Source organism: Sminthopsis crassicaudata, chromosome 3 (assembly GCF_048593235.1).
Source record: "Sminthopsis crassicaudata isolate SCR6 chromosome 3, ASM4859323v1, whole genome shotgun sequence".
In the NCBI taxonomy this organism is placed as follows: domain Eukaryota; kingdom Metazoa; phylum Chordata; class Mammalia; order Dasyuromorphia; family Dasyuridae; genus Sminthopsis; species Sminthopsis crassicaudata.
In genome coordinates, this window is record NC_133619.1 from 283570434 (window position 1) to 283588902 (window position 18469).

The 18469-nt window shown below is 32.6% G+C and overlaps 1 protein-coding gene across 1 annotated transcript in view; it reads left to right on the forward strand.

Moving 5' to 3' along the window:
* The window catches only part of DMD (dystrophin), a 2117885-nt gene that overhangs the window by 650987 nt on the left and 1448429 nt on the right, over positions 1 to 18469 (forward strand). The window contains 1 exon segment of the mRNA XM_074300855.1: positions 8858 to 9033. Within this exon segment, the coding sequence (XP_074156956.1) occupies positions 8858 to 9033 (176 nt within the window).

Sequence of the window (18469 nt, forward strand, 5' to 3'; positions counted from 1 at the left end):
TTCTCCAGAGGTCTATTGTATCTAGGTTTTCTAGGATCCTATTAACCTCTCTAGTTTCTTTCTTGTTTTTTTTTTTTTTTTGTTGTTGTTGTTTGTTTGTTTTTTTTTTTGTGGTTACATTTGTCTGATTCTGAGAGGGGAACATTGCAGTTCCCTTCTAGAATGGAGTTGCTGTCTATTTCTTCCTATAATGGACTTAAAATCTTCTTTAGGAATTTGTTTGCTCTACTACTTGGTGCATACAAAGTATCATTGATACTTCATTTTCACAGTCCCCTTTATCAAATTGTACTTACTCTCCTTATCTCTTTGACCAAGATCTATTTTTACTTTTGCTTTATTTGAGATCATAATTGCTACCACTGTTTTTTTTTGTTTGTTTGTTTCTTTGTTTGTTTTTTTACTTTAGCTGAAGCATAAGAAATTATGTTCCAGTTTTTTACCTTTACTCTGTATGTGTCAGTCTGTGTCAAATGTGTTTCTTGTCAACAATATATTATAGAATTTTATTTTTTAATCCACTCTGTTGTTGTTCCATTTTATGGGAGAGTTCATCCCATTCACATTCACAGTTATGATTACTAGTTCTATATTTCCCTCCATCCTATTTTCTCACCTATATACACTTTTATTCTCTTTTTTCCACCCTGTTCTTAGTTTTTCGTTTTTTGTCCACCCACCCCAATCACTATCTTATCTCTTATCATACTTCTCCCTTCTCTGATCTTTTTCTCTATTGTTTCTGCCCTAGCTTCTATCTGTCTCTCTCTTTTCTTTTCCTCTTTCTCCTCTTTTATAGGCTTAAATAAATAATTAAATTATTCCCTCTTAGAGTCAAAACTGATGAGATCAAGCTTCAGATAATGCTCATCCCCTTCCTTTTTTTCTGTCTATTGTAATAGGTCTCTTGCTCCTCTTCATATTAACTAATTATCCCATTATACCTTCCCTTTCCTCTTTTTTTCCCAATAGATATCTTGTTCTATTCCTTAATGTCTTTTCCTTTAATATTAACACATCAGATTCCCTTTAAGGTCCGTCCATGTGATACTCCCCTCTGTCTGTCCCAGTGTCAGATTCAGTTCTCAAGATATTTTCCCATCTAGGAATGTAAACAGTTTAACCTTTAAATATATTTTTCCCCTTGTTTGCATTTGTATGGTTCTCTTGAGTTGTGTATTTGCAGATTAAATTTTCTATTTAGTTATGCTTTTTTTTTTCAATAGAAATCATTGAAAGTCTCTTACTTCACTAAAGCTCTATATCCTCCCCTGAAAAATGATGTTGAATATTGGTGGGTAGTTAATTCTTTGTTGTGACTTCTAGAATTTAGTATTCAAGATCCTCCTATCCCTTATTGTAGAAGCTACTAGAAATTGCATAATCCTGATTGTTGCTCTTTGATATTTGAAATGTTTTTGTCTGGCAGCTTGCAGTATTTTTAACTTGAGGTTTTATTTCTGGAGTTTTATAACAGTGTTCCTTGGGGTTTTTCTTATGGGATCTCTTTCCAAAGATGATTGATGGAGTTTTTCAACCAGTATTTCCCCCTCTGTTTCTAGAATATTGGGGCAATTTTCCGTAATGATTTATTGTAGAATACTATCCAGGCTCTTTTTTGGTCATGGCCTTCAAATAGGACAATAATTTTTTAATTGTCTTTTCTGGATCTATTTTCAGGTCAGCTATTTTTCTAATGAGGTATTTCACATTTTCTTCCATGTTTTTTATTCTTTTTAGTTTGTTTGATTCTTGCTATCTCTCAAAGTCATTAGCTTCCATTTGTCTATTCTAGTTTTCAATACGTGATTTTCTTCAGTTAGCTTTTGTATCTTTTTTTTTTTTCCATTTGGTTAATTCTACTATGTAAGGAGTTGCTGGAATTCTGTCTTCCCAGAAAGCCGGAGTCAGGATCACTAAACGTCTTTATTCTTGATCTTTTATGGTCAAGGTCAGAGGGTTAGGTCTAACAATCTCACACACACCTTCCTTTCTCAAACACCAGGAGAGATTGATTCAGCATCTGAGTCTCAATTTCCTCTTCCTCCTACTCCTCCCACACACATCACTTCCCCCTCTTTGTCCCACCAATCAAGTTAGCACAGAACATCTGGGGAGGGTCAACCTTCAAACAAGTTAATAGGGAACTGTCCAATTGGCAATTAGTCTCACGTGCTTCATTATCCAAGTGCATTGCTCAGTTCTAGCCCTTTACAAGGAGTTATTTTCTTCAGACTTCTTTCCTTTTCCAAATTGTTGATTCTCTCATGCAAACCTCTCATTTTTTTCTTCTACCTCTTTTATTTGCCTTTTAAAGTCTTATATGAGCTCTTCTAAGAAGGCTTTTTGATCTTGAGACCATTTCATATCACTCTTTGTGTTTTCTTCTGTGTACATTCTGTCCTTGGCTCACTGTGTTTTTGTGTGCCATGTCACACTAGAAGCTTTCCATGGTCAAGGTTCTTTTTTTGTTTCTTGCTCATTTTCTTTCATTTTTTTTCATATTTCCTCTTTAAAACAAAAACAAAACAACAACAACAACAACAACAACAAAAAAAAACTTTTATGGTTGAGCTGTGCTCCTGGAGTAAAGAGGCCATTGTCCCAAGCTTCCTGTGCAGCTCTGAGCTTTGGCTTTGAGTAAGTCCCCTTGAGTATGCAGGGAATAACTTGCCTGTTATTTTCGGGAAACAGCCTGGGTTACCAGAGTTTGCCTTGTGAGCTAGGGCTGAAAACTGCCCACTGATTTACTCCTCTACTGAGCCAAGACTAAATATCTCACTTGATGATTTGCTGTTTTAAGATCCTCTCAACAGCATCCCAGATTTTATCTGAACAGGACACTCTTTTCACTCCAGTGAGAATAACCTTTCTTGAAATTTTTCCAATCTACCTTGAGCTGGAGAGTGGTTTTATTCCATCAAACTCTGTTTAAATTTAGGTTTTTAGGGAAACTGAGAGAGCTTGAGCAACTTCCTGATTTTACTCTGTCATCTTAACTCCACCCCTGGAGGTCTATTCCATCAATTTTTCATATCCTCCCACAATTGAGTTTCTTAATTTATTTTCACTAATTGAAAATATAGGGTTTCCTTTAACTGAAATGAATTTATATACATATATATATATATATATATATATATATATATATATATATATACTCATATACACATATGCATCGATACATGTACATTGGATGTCTTCAAACATATATGTGTGTGCATATGTATATATGTGTATATATATAATGTATTTCAGTTATGTGTGTTTATATCCATCTATCTATATTGACAAAGTACCAGGGAAAGCTTAAATATAAATAGCAACATATTGTAGAATCTCAAATTATGAAAGTGAATTCACTTTTGAACTTTTTTTGATTCTTAATGAGCTTTTATTGGATTGGTGTGACATCTTTCCAGATTAAATGCATCTAGTAAATTTCAAAATACAATCTAGGGATGTAGTCTGTTGTCACAGTGCATTCATCAAAATGATTTATCATCTATAACATGTTTAAGCATGTACACTGATATATACATAATGTAAAACAAAATTTCCTATGTATGTTTTTATCTTTTTATCACTGACTCATCATTCCTAATAGTATTTTTATCAGGCTAGTAATAACTGGGCATAAAATATGAGATGTCATTATTCCACATTTAAAATGTGCAAGGATCTCATTGTTAGATTTATTTACATCTCTGAGCAATAGGAAAGATTGATGTACTGTACAGGAAAAACACTGGGGTTAAAGATTATGTTTCACAAAGAGAATTGAGTTATAACATATTTCCTCCCAAGGAAAAAAAAATGTAGAAACTAGTAGAGCTATCATGGCATAAAAGCCTGTGTTGAAGTCCATAAAAGGGTAATTGCTAGCCTCATTTTAATATTCCTTTGTGTTTTGGAAGGCAATTTAGTTGCTTTAAAAATTCCCAAATGGCAAAATAGATGTATTGGAGATGCTTATGTTAGTATATAGAAGATGCTTTATACATATTTGTTGAATTACATTGAACTTGGGCTCATAACTACAAATAATAGCCAGAAAATACTCTGAACATAAGAACTTGTAGAAATTGTGGCCTTGGAATTTGCTGCATGCTGTTCACAGTTTTAACATTTCCTTAACTCAATTTGTAAATCAGGGGAGAAAATTATTGGCATCTTTGACATTAAGAGATAAGGAATAGCCTGTCTCAATTAATTGCACCTCTGAAATTTCAAAATGTAATTCATAATTATGCTCCACTCACAGTCAAGGTGTACGGCTATGTTAAGCAGGAATAAGGAAGTTTATAATTTTGCACTTTGTAGTACTCATGTTTCTATTGAATTTTTATTTATTTTGTCACTAGTATATAATAAATCTATCATTTCATTTTGATTCTGGGTATTGAAACTTTATGATGTTTTAATTATACACTCATTATGACAAAAATAAAATAATTTAAGAAGTCAATCTCCTTTGAAAAGAGAATCCTTAGAAAGAAGAGTTTTATTATCTTGTCATTCATCATATTTTAGCAGCCTCTGAGATTAAGATATTGCTGTGATATTTAGAATTTCATTATCAAGTTTTGATGTAAGAATTTAACCTGAGCAGAAATATGCCAAAGAATCACAAAATGTTGAAGCAGAAAGCATCCTTTGGTAGTATCTGAATTCTTTATTTTATAGATGAGCAAAATGAGCTTCAAAGCATTTGAGAAATGTGCTCCAAAATACCCAACTAGTCAATAGCAGAGGTAATGCTCAGTACTCCTTTATACTCCAAATAATAACTAAATTTAATGTTGTCTTTCACAGCAATTATGTGTTAAGTCCTTCACAGCAATTAAGTTACATAGTTATGTTTTTGACGAATGTGATTAGCTTTCAGTTATCTTTCTTTTGATTGAGGCCAGTAAAACTATAGATGCCAGACCTTTTCTAGAGAATTTGTTTGATATAACTGTAATACAGTCTTATAATTTCCAGAATCTATATCTCTATCAGATTATATGTTTTTAACAGAAAATTCTCTATTCAGAATTATATGCAAATGAGTTTGTATGCATTGATCTCCTAATCACATAAGAGTTGAACAATCCTTAGTGGCCATTTATTCCATTTCATACCTGACAAATAATCTCTTCTAAAATGTACCTGACAAAAGAGACAGCTATTCCATTAAAAAAATCATTATTATTGTTTGCAAATATTAGCCTAAATGTATTTCTCTCTTCTATTTCTACTAATTTTTCCTTCCTGGGTCAAAATCTAATAGTCCTTCAGGTACTTAAAGATAGTTACCATGTTTTCCTTTAAGTCTTTTCTGGATTAAACTTTTTGGTTATTTCAGTTATTCTTAATATAGAATAATTTGGAGGCTCCATCATCTCCATCATTGTGACACTTCCCTGGATCACTTCCAGCATATCTACATCCTGTCTAAAATGCAATACCCAGAACAGAACACAGCACTTTAGAGATGATCTAACAAGGCCAGATTACAAAGGCACTATTATACCTGAATACTGTGCCTCTTTTAGTCCTATCTAAAATTGCCTTATTATTTTTTAATTTCCTATCCTATACACTGTTGAATGATTTCAAGCTTCCAAATCATTCATTCTTATTTTTCAGATAAATTGTGGAGAAGATCAATCAACTCTGTTTCGTAGTGATGAAATTGGTTTTGTGAACAAAAGTTTAAGATTTGGGGCTTATCATTTATTTCAGCCAATGTTCTGCTCTGTTGAGGTTATTTTTTAGTTCTTGACTCTGTCATTCATTATATTAGCATATACTCCCCAACTTTGTCCTATCTTCAGGTTAGAATAACTGGATACTATGCCTTTATACAAAAACATTAATTCAGGCACAAGATAACAATGCCCCCTGCTGGAGTTCTCCTTCAAATTAATATAACACCATAAAATAATACTTTTGGGTCTTGGTTCTGACCATTCAAACACTTAAATGTGCTATCTCAAAATCAGTGTTTCTTCTTGTTAGACAAATTTAAAATGTGAATTTTTGCCAACTTGTTTGGACAATCTGGACACATTCTCTCTACTTCAGTATCCTGGGCTAAAATATCTTAATAAAAACAAGGTTAATATTCATTTAAAGAATGGAATTTACATCTTTATAAACAAAATAACTTTTGTTTTACTTTTCTTATATTATATTATATAAATATTAAATGACATTTGAAAGTAAAAGTATATGAGGTGAGGAGTTGCATTAAATATATATTTTTGTGTTTCCTGAATTTTAAAAATTCTATTAATGATATATGCATTTTGACATTATGTAGCTAAAAAAACGAATTCTTTTCTATTTCCCTATCATATAAAAATAGTAACAATTTTTGATCCTAGAAACATTTAACATAATGGTTACTTTATAACAGACAAGTTTATCCTTACTATCATCTTTTAAATTACAACCAGTCCAAAGACTGGTGTTATGGAGCATGAATATCAGCTCACTAAGGTTTCTAGGTGATAATTTAAGTTATATTACTCACTGATTTGAGCACAGGAGTTGTGATTTGACACACAAATGTAATAGCAAGTCACTTATAATTACCTTTTACTATAAATTTATTTAAATTATTTTATATTCTTTCAACTAGAAATTTTAGCTAGTTGTTAACATGCTATTTTAAAAGTGAGATACAGATAATTTGCTTTTCAAAAAGGGATGATTTTATTTATATTTCTTATTAATATTAAAAATTACATGACATACAATAATAAGTATATTGTTGATTCAAAAGCAATGCTATTTAAAAGAACCTTCCTTTAATTAAAATGCGATAAACCATAAAAAAAAATTCTTGGAAATATTTAACCAAAACAAAAGTTATTTTATTTCTTAAAAATTTAGCATTATCATATCTTCTGCATTTACTATACAGGAAGCTCCAAATTTTGTATAGAAATTATCTTCTAAAACTTGTTAAATCTGTTGCTTAGAACACAGGAAAATATATTGTAAATGGTAGTTGGGTTCTCAGAACATTCTGCAAAATATTACTTAACCTAATTTTTATTTGGAGTTAATCACTAAATCCTCTTTGGATGCCTTATTGGTATGGGGAGTTGACTTTAGTTATCTCTAAGAGAAAAAAAAAATTTGGAACTGCTACCACATTAGAAAGACCTACTATCAAAATGCAGATTTGTCATCTTAGAACTAGAATAATTAAATTTGGAAAAGCTCATCAACAGTTTAGTTATAGGGTGATAAACTTTTTGATCACAAAAACTCTTTAAAATCATTTGCTAATTTTTTAGAGTTATGATCTGTGCCAGGTGCCTTCCATGATGAAAAATTGGAGAGTTACCATACTCTCAATACTATTGAATTGAGTCCCTTAAGTATAATGTTATATTATCATAAGGAAGCCCAATGGCTAAGTAGAGCTCTAAGAAAGGGAAATTGTTGAAGTTAACCTCAGAGATTGGTTCATCTATTTTAGTTTTTACACTCACTGCCTGTTTAATCCAACACAGTTTTTCTCTCCTCTGACTAAAACAAATGCTATTCTGAGATTTTCTGAGAATTTTTTATATTGGTAACAATGAGAAAACTTAAGTTTCAATAATAGTCTATCTTTTCACTTTAGTTCTGTAGGGAAATCAAGCTGGAAGTATTTATTATGTATTTTAAACCTTCTTATAATCTGACACCAACCTAATTCTTTGCTTCACATCATATTACTCCCCAAACAAATCAAATCATTCTTCATTCTCTTTTTTCATTCTGACTTCCTTCGTTCCACCTTCATACCTCTCTTATTCTTTGGTATTTTAATTTCATTACATAATCACTGTTTTATATCAGTTTTGGGTTTTTTATATGCCTTCATCTATTAATCTTTCTCTTCTTTCAAGGCTCAATTTTAATATACTCTTTCATAAAAGTGAAATCCCCTTTGTGTACCACTTGAATTTTATTTCTTCCTTCACAAATTTCTCAGAATTTGCATTTGTCTTTCTTGATTTTAATTACTTATTTTTTATTTTCTTCCCTCATTAAACTATATAGTCCTGAGAGAGAAAAATCTTTTTGTAGTTATCAGTCCTCCCTTATCTATTTCAGTCCTATATGTCAGACAAACACATAAATAGTGTTTGTACTGGGTACTGCATTGTAGAAGCTAGGGTGGCTTCTGTTACAAGCGCTGAGATTTGGGCTCAGACTGTGGGTAATAGCAACAATAAGCTGGTGCAGTTTCAGAGATTTGCCTGTGTTTCCTTATTTCCTTTCCCCTTTCCTGTCTGTACTCTATACCTGTATCTGTACTCTGTGTTTGTATCATAGAATCACCCCAACTAACTGGACTAACAGTGAGTGGTGGTGAGGAATAAGACAAGGATGAAGGAAAAAAGGGGGATTCCCAGGAATCATTGGGATCTGCACTGGTGAGGTAAAAGGGAAGGGAGGAAGGAAAACAAATTCTAAGCATTGACAATTGAGAAAAATGGCGAGATGCTTCTGTAGACACCTGAATTAATGATTGGTGACCATTCCCAGTTTTTCATCTGCATGTTAAAGACATAGGTATGACCAAAAGAATATACACAATTTTGGAATGATAATGATTTACTAGAATTTCCCCCACTCCCAATAAAAACACACTTCTTATATTTCTAACCGATAAAAACTTTCTCCACTTTTTTTATCCAAAGTAACTTAAGTCACACAAGACAGTTTGATTTAAATACAACATGATGTTATTTTTTAACATAAGGTCAGTCCACCAACAAGTAGGAGCACTTTCTCATTATTTTCTATTGCCACTTTAAGCAGTCTTTCTAGCAATGTGTGACCTCTGTTTCAATACTTCTCACAGATTTCACAGGCTGTCACCACCACTCAGACATCTCTAACACAGACAACTGTAATGGAAACTGTAACTATGGTGACCACAAGGGAAGAAATCCTGGTAAAACATGCCAAAGAGGAGCCGCTACCATCACCTCCCCAAAAGAAGAGGCAGATTATTGTGGATTCAGAAATTAGGAAAAGGTAAGAGGATATTTGCTTTGATGATGAACATTAATTGTGGCCCAGAAAATCAATTTGCTACTTCTTTTGGTGTTAAAATTTCTTGTACTTTAAAAAAAAAAATTTACAGGTGTCTTGAGTGTCTATAAGTTATCATTATTTTAGTAAAATAAAATTATGAAACTGCTTTTAAAATTTCCTAAGGAATCATTACTCAGCTTAATCAGAATTACTTTTAAAATATTTTAGTTAAAAAAAATAAACAACAAATAATAAATTACATTGGCAATATTTCCAGTTTTTGCTTTCTTCTCTTTATTTCTTACAAATATTTTTAACTGGGGCAGCTAGTTGGTGCAATGGATAGAGCACCAGCCCTGAACTCAGGAGGACCTGAGTTCAAATCAGACCTCAGACACTTAACACTCCCTAGCTGTGTGACCCTGGGCAAGTCACTTAACCCCAATTGCCTCAGCAAAAAACAAAAAACAAAAAAACCCATATATATATATACATACATATATATATGTGTATATATATATGTATGTATATATATATATATGTATGTATATATATATATACATATATATATATTTATTCAACAAAGTCTTTTTGTTATTCCTTATTTCACATTTTAGAAAATTCTTTTCTGTAATAACAAAGACATATTTTCATGAAGAAAACATACCTCCAATAGGTTGGGATATATTTTGCTAGTATGTAAGAATATATATTTTTTTAATTTGTAGATAGTAAATCAAGGGACATTAGAGGACTCATTCCTTGTTCTTTCATATTTAAAAGTACTTTAAGTTGCATGATTTTAAAAGTTATTCATTTATAATTATATTAGAATTAACATTATAGATGGGTTAGTTGCATTGTTTAAAATATATGAACATATTAATTTTATAATTACATTTTTTTATCTATAGAAAAACTAATTTAATTATTTTGAAAATTTTAATCTCCTTTGGATAATTTTTGCCCAACCAATTTAAAAGCGTTTTGAAATTAGAAAAAAGAAACCTTTAAAAAGCATACTGTGTTTCTAGATAGTATGTGTCTAAAGACTTATGTAGAAGGAACTCTTGGTATTTGAATTTGAGAAGGTAAAGGTACAAAAAGGAAAAATAAAAGCCTAAAGAGAGATCATGAGCTATTTTGAACAGAGAAGGAAAGTACTTTCACCATAAAAAAGGTTATCCAAATAAAATATTCAATATTTTTCTGACTTTTTATGTCTATTTGTGAACAAGAATCTTTCTGAGGCATTTTATCTGCTGGTCAAAGGTTCAAATTATCATTGTGGTTAGGATGAGTTTATTCAAGATTCAAATTTGATTTGTATGAATCCTCTCTATTTAATCCTCTCTATTTCTAACAATTTTCATTTGGATGTCTGGTACAATTTCCCTAGAAATGATCAGCAGAATTACATTCTGCCCAGAATATTCATATTCCTAATTTTTCTCTATAGTCACAGTCCCTATTCATCAATGTTTGCAGATATTATGAGAACCTCTAGCCAGGAATTTCTAAGAAATATTCTATGAATTTCAATACATTTTTTGGGGGGAAAAAGAATGCCATGTGCATTGGTTATAAAGGGTGGGCAGACACAGAGAGAAAATCAATGGAATTTTCATGATTTTTCCATATCTGCATGTTCCTCATGTTATCAGGAGTTCCTTTCTGCACATGGTTGAAGCAGAATGACTAAAGAACAGACTAAGTTCACCAGAATCATTCACCAAACTATCAACAGATATTTGTACTTTCAGAAAATAAAACAATAGAGAAGGATTAAACCTTTGAAAGATTTTTATTCAGTGGTTGAAATTTTTTTTCGTTTTGTACATTTTTATTGCATTAAAATGGTTAAAATTATCTCCAGCATTTTGTCTGTAGACATTTGCATAATAGTTTCTTTCATCCCATGAGATACCAGTAGTATTAGTAGAAGCATGGTAGCCAGCAGTTATTTTGTATATGTAAATCAGTATATAGCAAACAGGGTGACTCAAAACTGCTGCTGTCATTCCAGTTAATCTGGCATTTGTTTAGGATATTGATTTTCAATGATTTCATTTTTAGACGAGTCTTTAATTTTTTTTTATTCAATTTAACTACCCAATTAATTAAATCAGTATGTACAGAAAGGGAAAGGGAAAAGATGGAAGAAACAGCTTCCTGCACTAGAATCTCTTCAGGAGACTTTGACCCCTTCTGAAGGCAGTGACATTTGTAAATGAATCATTCTCCTACATCTGAACTCAGTTCTTCTCCTGGGTATTCACACCTACCACGGCCCTATTTTTCATTTTTTCTATGTAGCCTGAAATATTAAACCTCTATTGTTTCCCTATACAACTGCAAATATTATAGGTTCTTATCTTTATTTTTAAAAGATTTTATTTAGTTTTTGATGAGGTTAATATGGATCATCTCACATTTTAAGGGCATTAGATGAAAAGATATTTTTAAAATTATTTTTTAACCAATCCTGTAAGATATAAACAGTGGAAGTATTTATTATTGTACTTTGAGTTCAAATACTTGTTTTAGTTTTAGAGTTCCAGCTTAGACGCTATAGGTTGCTTGAAGAAATCACTTTAATGAAAGATCTTGTTTTAAAAATATGTCAATTATAGTATTCTTCTGGAAAACATTAAATCTTCAAATGTCATTTCTGTGCAATAAGATTACTTTAAAATCTTTTTTTAAAGTACATTTTAAGGCATTTTTCTCCATATTCCCTCACCCTGTTTAGAATTATGTAATGACTAATGAAAATTTATAAATGATCTAGCCTAACCAAGAAGAAATTAGGCCTAAATAATGTTCCTAGTAGTTTTAAGTTATGTTTGAATTTTAAATAAATGTACTAATATTATAAATGCAAAGCAAAATTATACTTAAACTAAACATCAAAGAGCATTTTTAATTAACAAAATTTTCCTCAATAATAATGACATTACTATATAAATAATTTTAGAGTAATTAAAAATATGAGAACATTGGCTCCCACTTGCCTTTCAGCATTTGTCATTTCCCCTTTTTTTTGGTCATTTTATGTAGTCTAATGAGTTTGAAATAGTATTTCAGAATTGTATTAATTTTTGGTGTTCCTTTTGTTCTCCCAATGTCTAGCAAAATATCTGATATGTAGTCCATCCTTAATAAATTATAGTTGACAAGCTGATTGACTTAAAGTCCATTAACATCTACAAAATATTTTCAGTTATGTACCAGAAGTCCCACGTTTTGTGAGGCCCTATATATTATGTGTAATGTGGGGATACAACTGAAAGAGAGCCACATTAGACATCTTTAGCCTATTCTCCCCCCACTCTTCTCCAGAAAACACTATTACCTTTCAGGAGGGAAAGTAGAAAATTGTAAGGGTAGAGGCTTGACCACTTTACTCTCTTCAAAAGAAAAGGGGTATAAGGCAGGAGATACATCTCTCTGTTTCCTTAATTATTATCATTCTAGGAGATATGATCAGGTTTATGCTAACTTCTATTCACTATTTCATTATTGAGGGAAGAACCTAAACTTTATATATAAAACCAGCCCTGAAGTCAAGAGGGGTTCAAATCTGATCTCAGACAACACTTTCTAGATATGTGACCCTGGGCAAGTAACTTAACCCCAATTGCCTCAGCTAAAACAAACAAACAAACCAACAAAAAAACCAGACTAGATTAGTTACATGATTGATTATTTACTTGTTTTATACATTTTGAAGTATTTTGCAAAAGTAAACTGGCGAACCTTCACTATTTCTTTAAAATAGTTGTCTATTTTTTTTTATTAAAGAAATGAATATGGAGATGTGATGGCTTAAGTTGAATGTATGCTCCTGGAAGGATAGTGATTGTTTATTTTGTTTTCTTGTTTGTTTGTTTTGTTTGTTTTGTTTTGTTTTGGTGTGGTTTTTTTTTTAATCCCAAGTATCTATAATAATGCCTTTCACATTGTAGGGGGTTAAAAAAAAAAAAAAAAAAAAAAGCTTGTTGGATCAGATTACATTGGAAATGTATTTTAAAGCTAAAGCCAGCCACTGTCCTAAATTCTGTCAGTCTGAATCAAAAGCATTAGTTGCCACAGGGCTTAGAGAATGGCAGAATACTTTGCCACCTTATTTTCCTAAAGGCAAATCTAAGGAGATGGAATTTCTAACAGTGCTTCCCAAGTGGAGTTTCCCATTGCTTTTCAGCCAGGCTTAATTAATTTTTTAGAATGGAAATTTGTTAAGCATATATGGCAGAGAGAGAAAGGATAACATGCAGAAACTTTTCCACAAATACACACTGTCTGTGGGATAATGTATATAAATTTAAAGTACAACAGTGGTGAGGTTCATGTGCTGCAAAAGTAATGGTAAATTCATTATTCCTAATTAGCCTTTCTTTGTTCCACATGTGGTATTGTTCTCATACTTCTTGAGGTATCTTGCTCCTTTGGTTATCTCTCTGGATCTGTGTTGTACATTAGTATGTCTTCCTTCTGTCTCTCCATGCTTCTGTATGAATACAGTGTGATCAGGATGAAACTATCAGTAGAGTAGTTGGAATGGAGTGTAACACTTCATCTTGATATACTGCTCCCCTTCTTTTTTATCCTCCAGCATAGATACAAGGTTTTGCCTCCTTAATGTGTTGGAAAGCCTAGATCCTCTGGAGTATTGATGACTTTACTGGTGTATGTGCTGATTGGTTTCAAACATACTTGTGGCTTTTATACTTTCATAACAATCTTTCAACAAATCAAAAAAAAAAAAAAACCACATTCCTTATGTGTTTTTTGCCTTCATCCAATGATCAAGATAGCTAGCTCCTTTAAAATGATTAAGGTACACTTCATATCTAGTTTATATTTTGATTCAGTTAGAACCTTCTGTAATTATATTCATTAGGTTAGGATAAAAACTCTACCATTACCCCCCATTCTCTTCTCCCTCCCCTTATATATGCATATATAATAATTGCTAAAACAAAAGTCAAAATATTGCTTTTGTTTTGGTTTATTTTTTACTGTGAGAGTTGTCCAAAAGTTCTACAAATTAATTCTGGTAATAAGCCTAAGCCACTCACAGAAAACCCAAAGATAATTAAAAGACCAGAAGAAAGAGGAATTGATTGGGTGTGTATATGTACATGGAGGGTGTTTTTGAAATGGAAAATGATTGAATATTCTGAAGGAAAGGAAGGAAGTGGTTGTGGTTGTATATCAGGTAAGAATCATTTCTATCTTTGCACAGAACAGTTTCTGAACCCTGGCTGGAAGCCACTCAGACTTTAAAAACTCTACATATGAAAGCATTAAAATGTCTTTAAAATCAGTGAGCATTTACACTAAGGTTATTTAACTTTAAATTGCTTCCTACCAAGACTGAAGCAGTTTCTATTTCATGGAGGGATGTTTTAAAAAAAAACTTTGGTAGCTGATAAAATCCAAGGCAAAGCTAAAGAGAAGAAGTAACATCCTTTTCTTGGTGACTTCTCCTAGAAGTCAATTTCTAAAATGGAATTTTCTATGACTTTCTAGACAGAATCTAGAATTGAAAAAACATCTCATCTAAAGGTCATCTCAAAAGTGAGGCAGATTATTAGCCTTTAATTTCTTTTCATTGTTCCTACTTTTTTATTTTGTATTTTTTTTCTTCTAATGATGCAACTTGGGATTCTAACTACTGATTCAACAAATAAATTTAATATTTATTAAGTGTCCTATATAGGCAAATGCCCTGTGCTGAGTGCTAAGCGCAAGTGAAAGAGGTTATGGGACCAAAGTATCATATCTTTGTTAGCCAAACAAAGAAACAAAAAGAACATGTAAAATCTTTACCTCTATTATGGAATGAAGAGGTTGTTGTAAAGAGTCATAATATTATATTAAATCTAAGAAAGAGGAAATAGAACCATAAGGAAATAATATGTCTTTACCCATTCTTTAAAAGTTCAAATAAGAGAAATTGTTCAAGGTCTTAATCTGACTAAAAAAGTCTTTCTGACATGGCCACAGAAGAATTCTGTTTGAATTATGAATATATCTTATAGATTTTTCTTAAATAACAATTTTCTATTAACCCAGGATTCTTTCTATGGAGTTGTCATGGAATTTGGGAGTTTATACAGTACTAATGTAGTTTTCAAGCAGTTTTCTTTAGAGAAGATTTTTTTTTTTGGAAGGGGGGTTATTTTGTATGTTAAACTCTATATATACATGTCAAATTTTAAACAAGTGCTCTAAGAATTATATATATCTTTGATCCCTTTTCCATAAATTTTCTATACTGGTTTGGAAATGAAAAGGAGACACAAAGGGCTGAGGATATTTGTGTGTGTGTATGTGTGTGTGTGTGTGTGTGTGTGTATGTGTGTATGGTATGTTGTGTGCTTGGTCCTTACAGGGTGTGTTTCTGTAGCAAATAAACAAGAAAACAAATAATCATCTTCTGATCAGTTCATTGAAACAGACTGACCCACCTGAAGAATGTCCATCTTGATAGAAACTCCCAGATATTGTACTTTGTAATGTTCTTCTCTAAAATATAATCTTCTCTGGGAGCAGGTTTCTTGGGGGGCTTCTGAAGGCAGCCTTCATTTTGGTTCAGAGTAATAATCCCCTCAAATGTAGCCACGAGTTAAAGTCCAAATCCTTTATTTTTTCCTTTAAAGTCTTGTCTCTTTTCCTGGGGTCTGGCTAGCTTTAATAGAGGCCTGTCTCTTTCTCCTTGGTTCCAAGAGCTCTCACCCCTAGTCCTTTGCTTCTGCCAGCTTCAGCCTCCAGCTCCCTCGGAATGTCCCCAGCCAGCACAAAGGTAGAAGATGAAACTAATCTGTCTCTGCCTCCAAGAGTGGGCTTCTTCTCTAGTGGGCTTGTCCTTTAGTGGGGTTGTCCTCTAGGCCCTGAAAACTTTTTGCTTATATGCTATACACTGAGTGTACATCAATCATTGTATCACTAGGAAACCATTATTTGTTGTAGGATTAAATCAATGCTAAATTAGATTTAACCACTGTCTCCTCAATTCCACTTAGTACCTCGTTCTGGCCCAAAACATCTCCTTGTAGGATCAGATCAATCATACTGAACCATGCTAAATTAGATAGCACCTTGTAAGAATCCTAACAGTATTTGTACTGGCATAGACTGGCATAGAGTTCAGACTTAATTCCATGTCATAAGGAAGGAATCAGAGCAAGAGTTTTATGTTGATTAATTTATTTAGATTGTCAAAACAAACAAACTTTAACAAAATCCTGTACCTGAAGCTATTTTTAAAATTTAAGTTCCATAGGATTTGATGGTATCTTGGAAAGTTTTGCCTTTGGAAAGGCAGAAACAAATGGGTACTTTTTTTGGGGAAAAAAAAATTTAAATAGTTGGTTACTGTGGTTGTAGAGAATCTTCATTTCAATTTCCGTAAATTATTTGATAGCAAAATTATATATAAATATCTCCTTAATGCATCTTGGATATCATTAAGACCATGCCACTTTACCAAAAAAATACTAGAAACAAGACCTCTGTGCTCTAATTGTTTTCTATGTACTTTTGCATGTTAGTAGCCATAGACATGTAAAAGAGGGGCTCTCTTCTTCACTTCAAAATGAGACCCATAACAGAATAGCATGTGTTAGGATTCTTACAAGGTGCTAAGTCACTGGAATGGATATAATTATCTAATTTAGCACGGTTCAGTATGATTGATCTGATCCTACAAGGAGATGTTATAGACCAGAACTTGAGACAAGATAATGTACTTAATTCACACCTTTAAAGGAGTTCAATCATTAGTTCACACATTAGACTTCACAACCTTAGAGAGCATATATAAAGAGGAAAGGAAAAGCCTGCTCATGGACTTCCAGGAGATTCACAAGCCCACCCACAAGCCCACTCTCTGGGAGGAGGAGTCAAAAGTCATTCCAACTTTCACCTTTGTGCTGGATGGAGATATTCAGACAAGAGTTTTCATGAACCAAGGAGAGAGATAGAGCTCTAAGAAAGCTAACCCAGCCCAGGAAAAGATTCAGAATTTTGAAGTGCACAATAAAGGATTTGGACTTTAACTCCTGGCTGCATTTGAGGTGATTATTGAAACTGAATTAAAGCCAAGGCTGCCTCCAGAAGCTCCCCAAGAAATTTGCTCCTAGAGAATGATTACAATTTAGAGAAGAGAATATTATAAGCATGATGTATAGAACCAGTGTAAAATAAGTGTCAATAACTTTTATTATAATTGTACAACAATATTTGAAGAAATTCTTTAGTCTGCTTGAGAGAATTAAAGTCCTTTGACCAAGAAAATTTACAGTAACTAAAAAATATTTGATTAACTGACAATATCACCCCTTTGGGATAGATAATTAAATAGAAACAGCTAGGTGGCACAAAAGAGTACTTTGACTGGAGTCAGAAAAACCTGGATTCAAATGCATTCTTAGGTATTTACTAACTGTGAGATTGAACAAATCATCTACCCATTGTTTGCCTTAGTTTCCTCATTTGTAAAATGGAGATAGCAATAACTATCTTGCCTTACAAGGTTGTTGTGAGATCAAATGAGATAATACTTTTAAAGTGTTTAATAGTAGAGGTACAGTAAAGTGCCTTTGACATAATCCTATGTAGTAGAAAAGAGTAACAGGGACATTAAGATGCTCCTCCAAAAACAAAAGAATGGGTGAATCCCAGGTAACCCTAGAGAACTTCTAAATTTAGATTTCTATACCATTATTTTTTAATTTTTTATAAAGATGCATTAGCTCTGGCTAATGGAAGGGCAGTGTCAATTGCGAACATCTCCACTATACTTAGATAATTGCCAGGTGATGTAGAGAGATCCAGAAAGTGGTGAATGGAAGGGACCAGATAGGTTAACTGCTTGGGGAAGAGGATCTGCTTATATTTCTACTGATGGAAAAGGAATCATCTGGGTGCCAATGAGCACTTGGAGAGAGACAGCAAAAGAGACAAAAACCTTGAAACTGAAAGAGCATAGTTGATAATGAGACTGTTACAGAACTTCAAAACCAGCAGGAATCATTGGATTCCCTGAGACATGATAAAACTGATACAGGACTTCAAAACTTGCAGGAAAAATTGGATTTCCTGACACATGAAGTAATGAATAGATTGGTTTGGACTATTTCTAGGACTTATGGACATGTATAATTCCTCGTGTTGAGTCATGTGGTTTGTTATATCACTACTAGCCTGTGCTTTTGAAATGCTGGAGAAACTGAGGCAAGATAGTGATTTGAGAGTATTTAATAATTTATTTAAAAGGGAGAGATTTGCTGGTTCCAAATAGATCCATGATTTGGTCCCAGGGCTGAATGAAACTATCGTCTCCAAGAATCCAGCTAGCAATGTGAGTTCTCAATGACCTATATGCACATGACTTAGACTAAGGAGGTAGACTGAGGCAGGGGTGGAG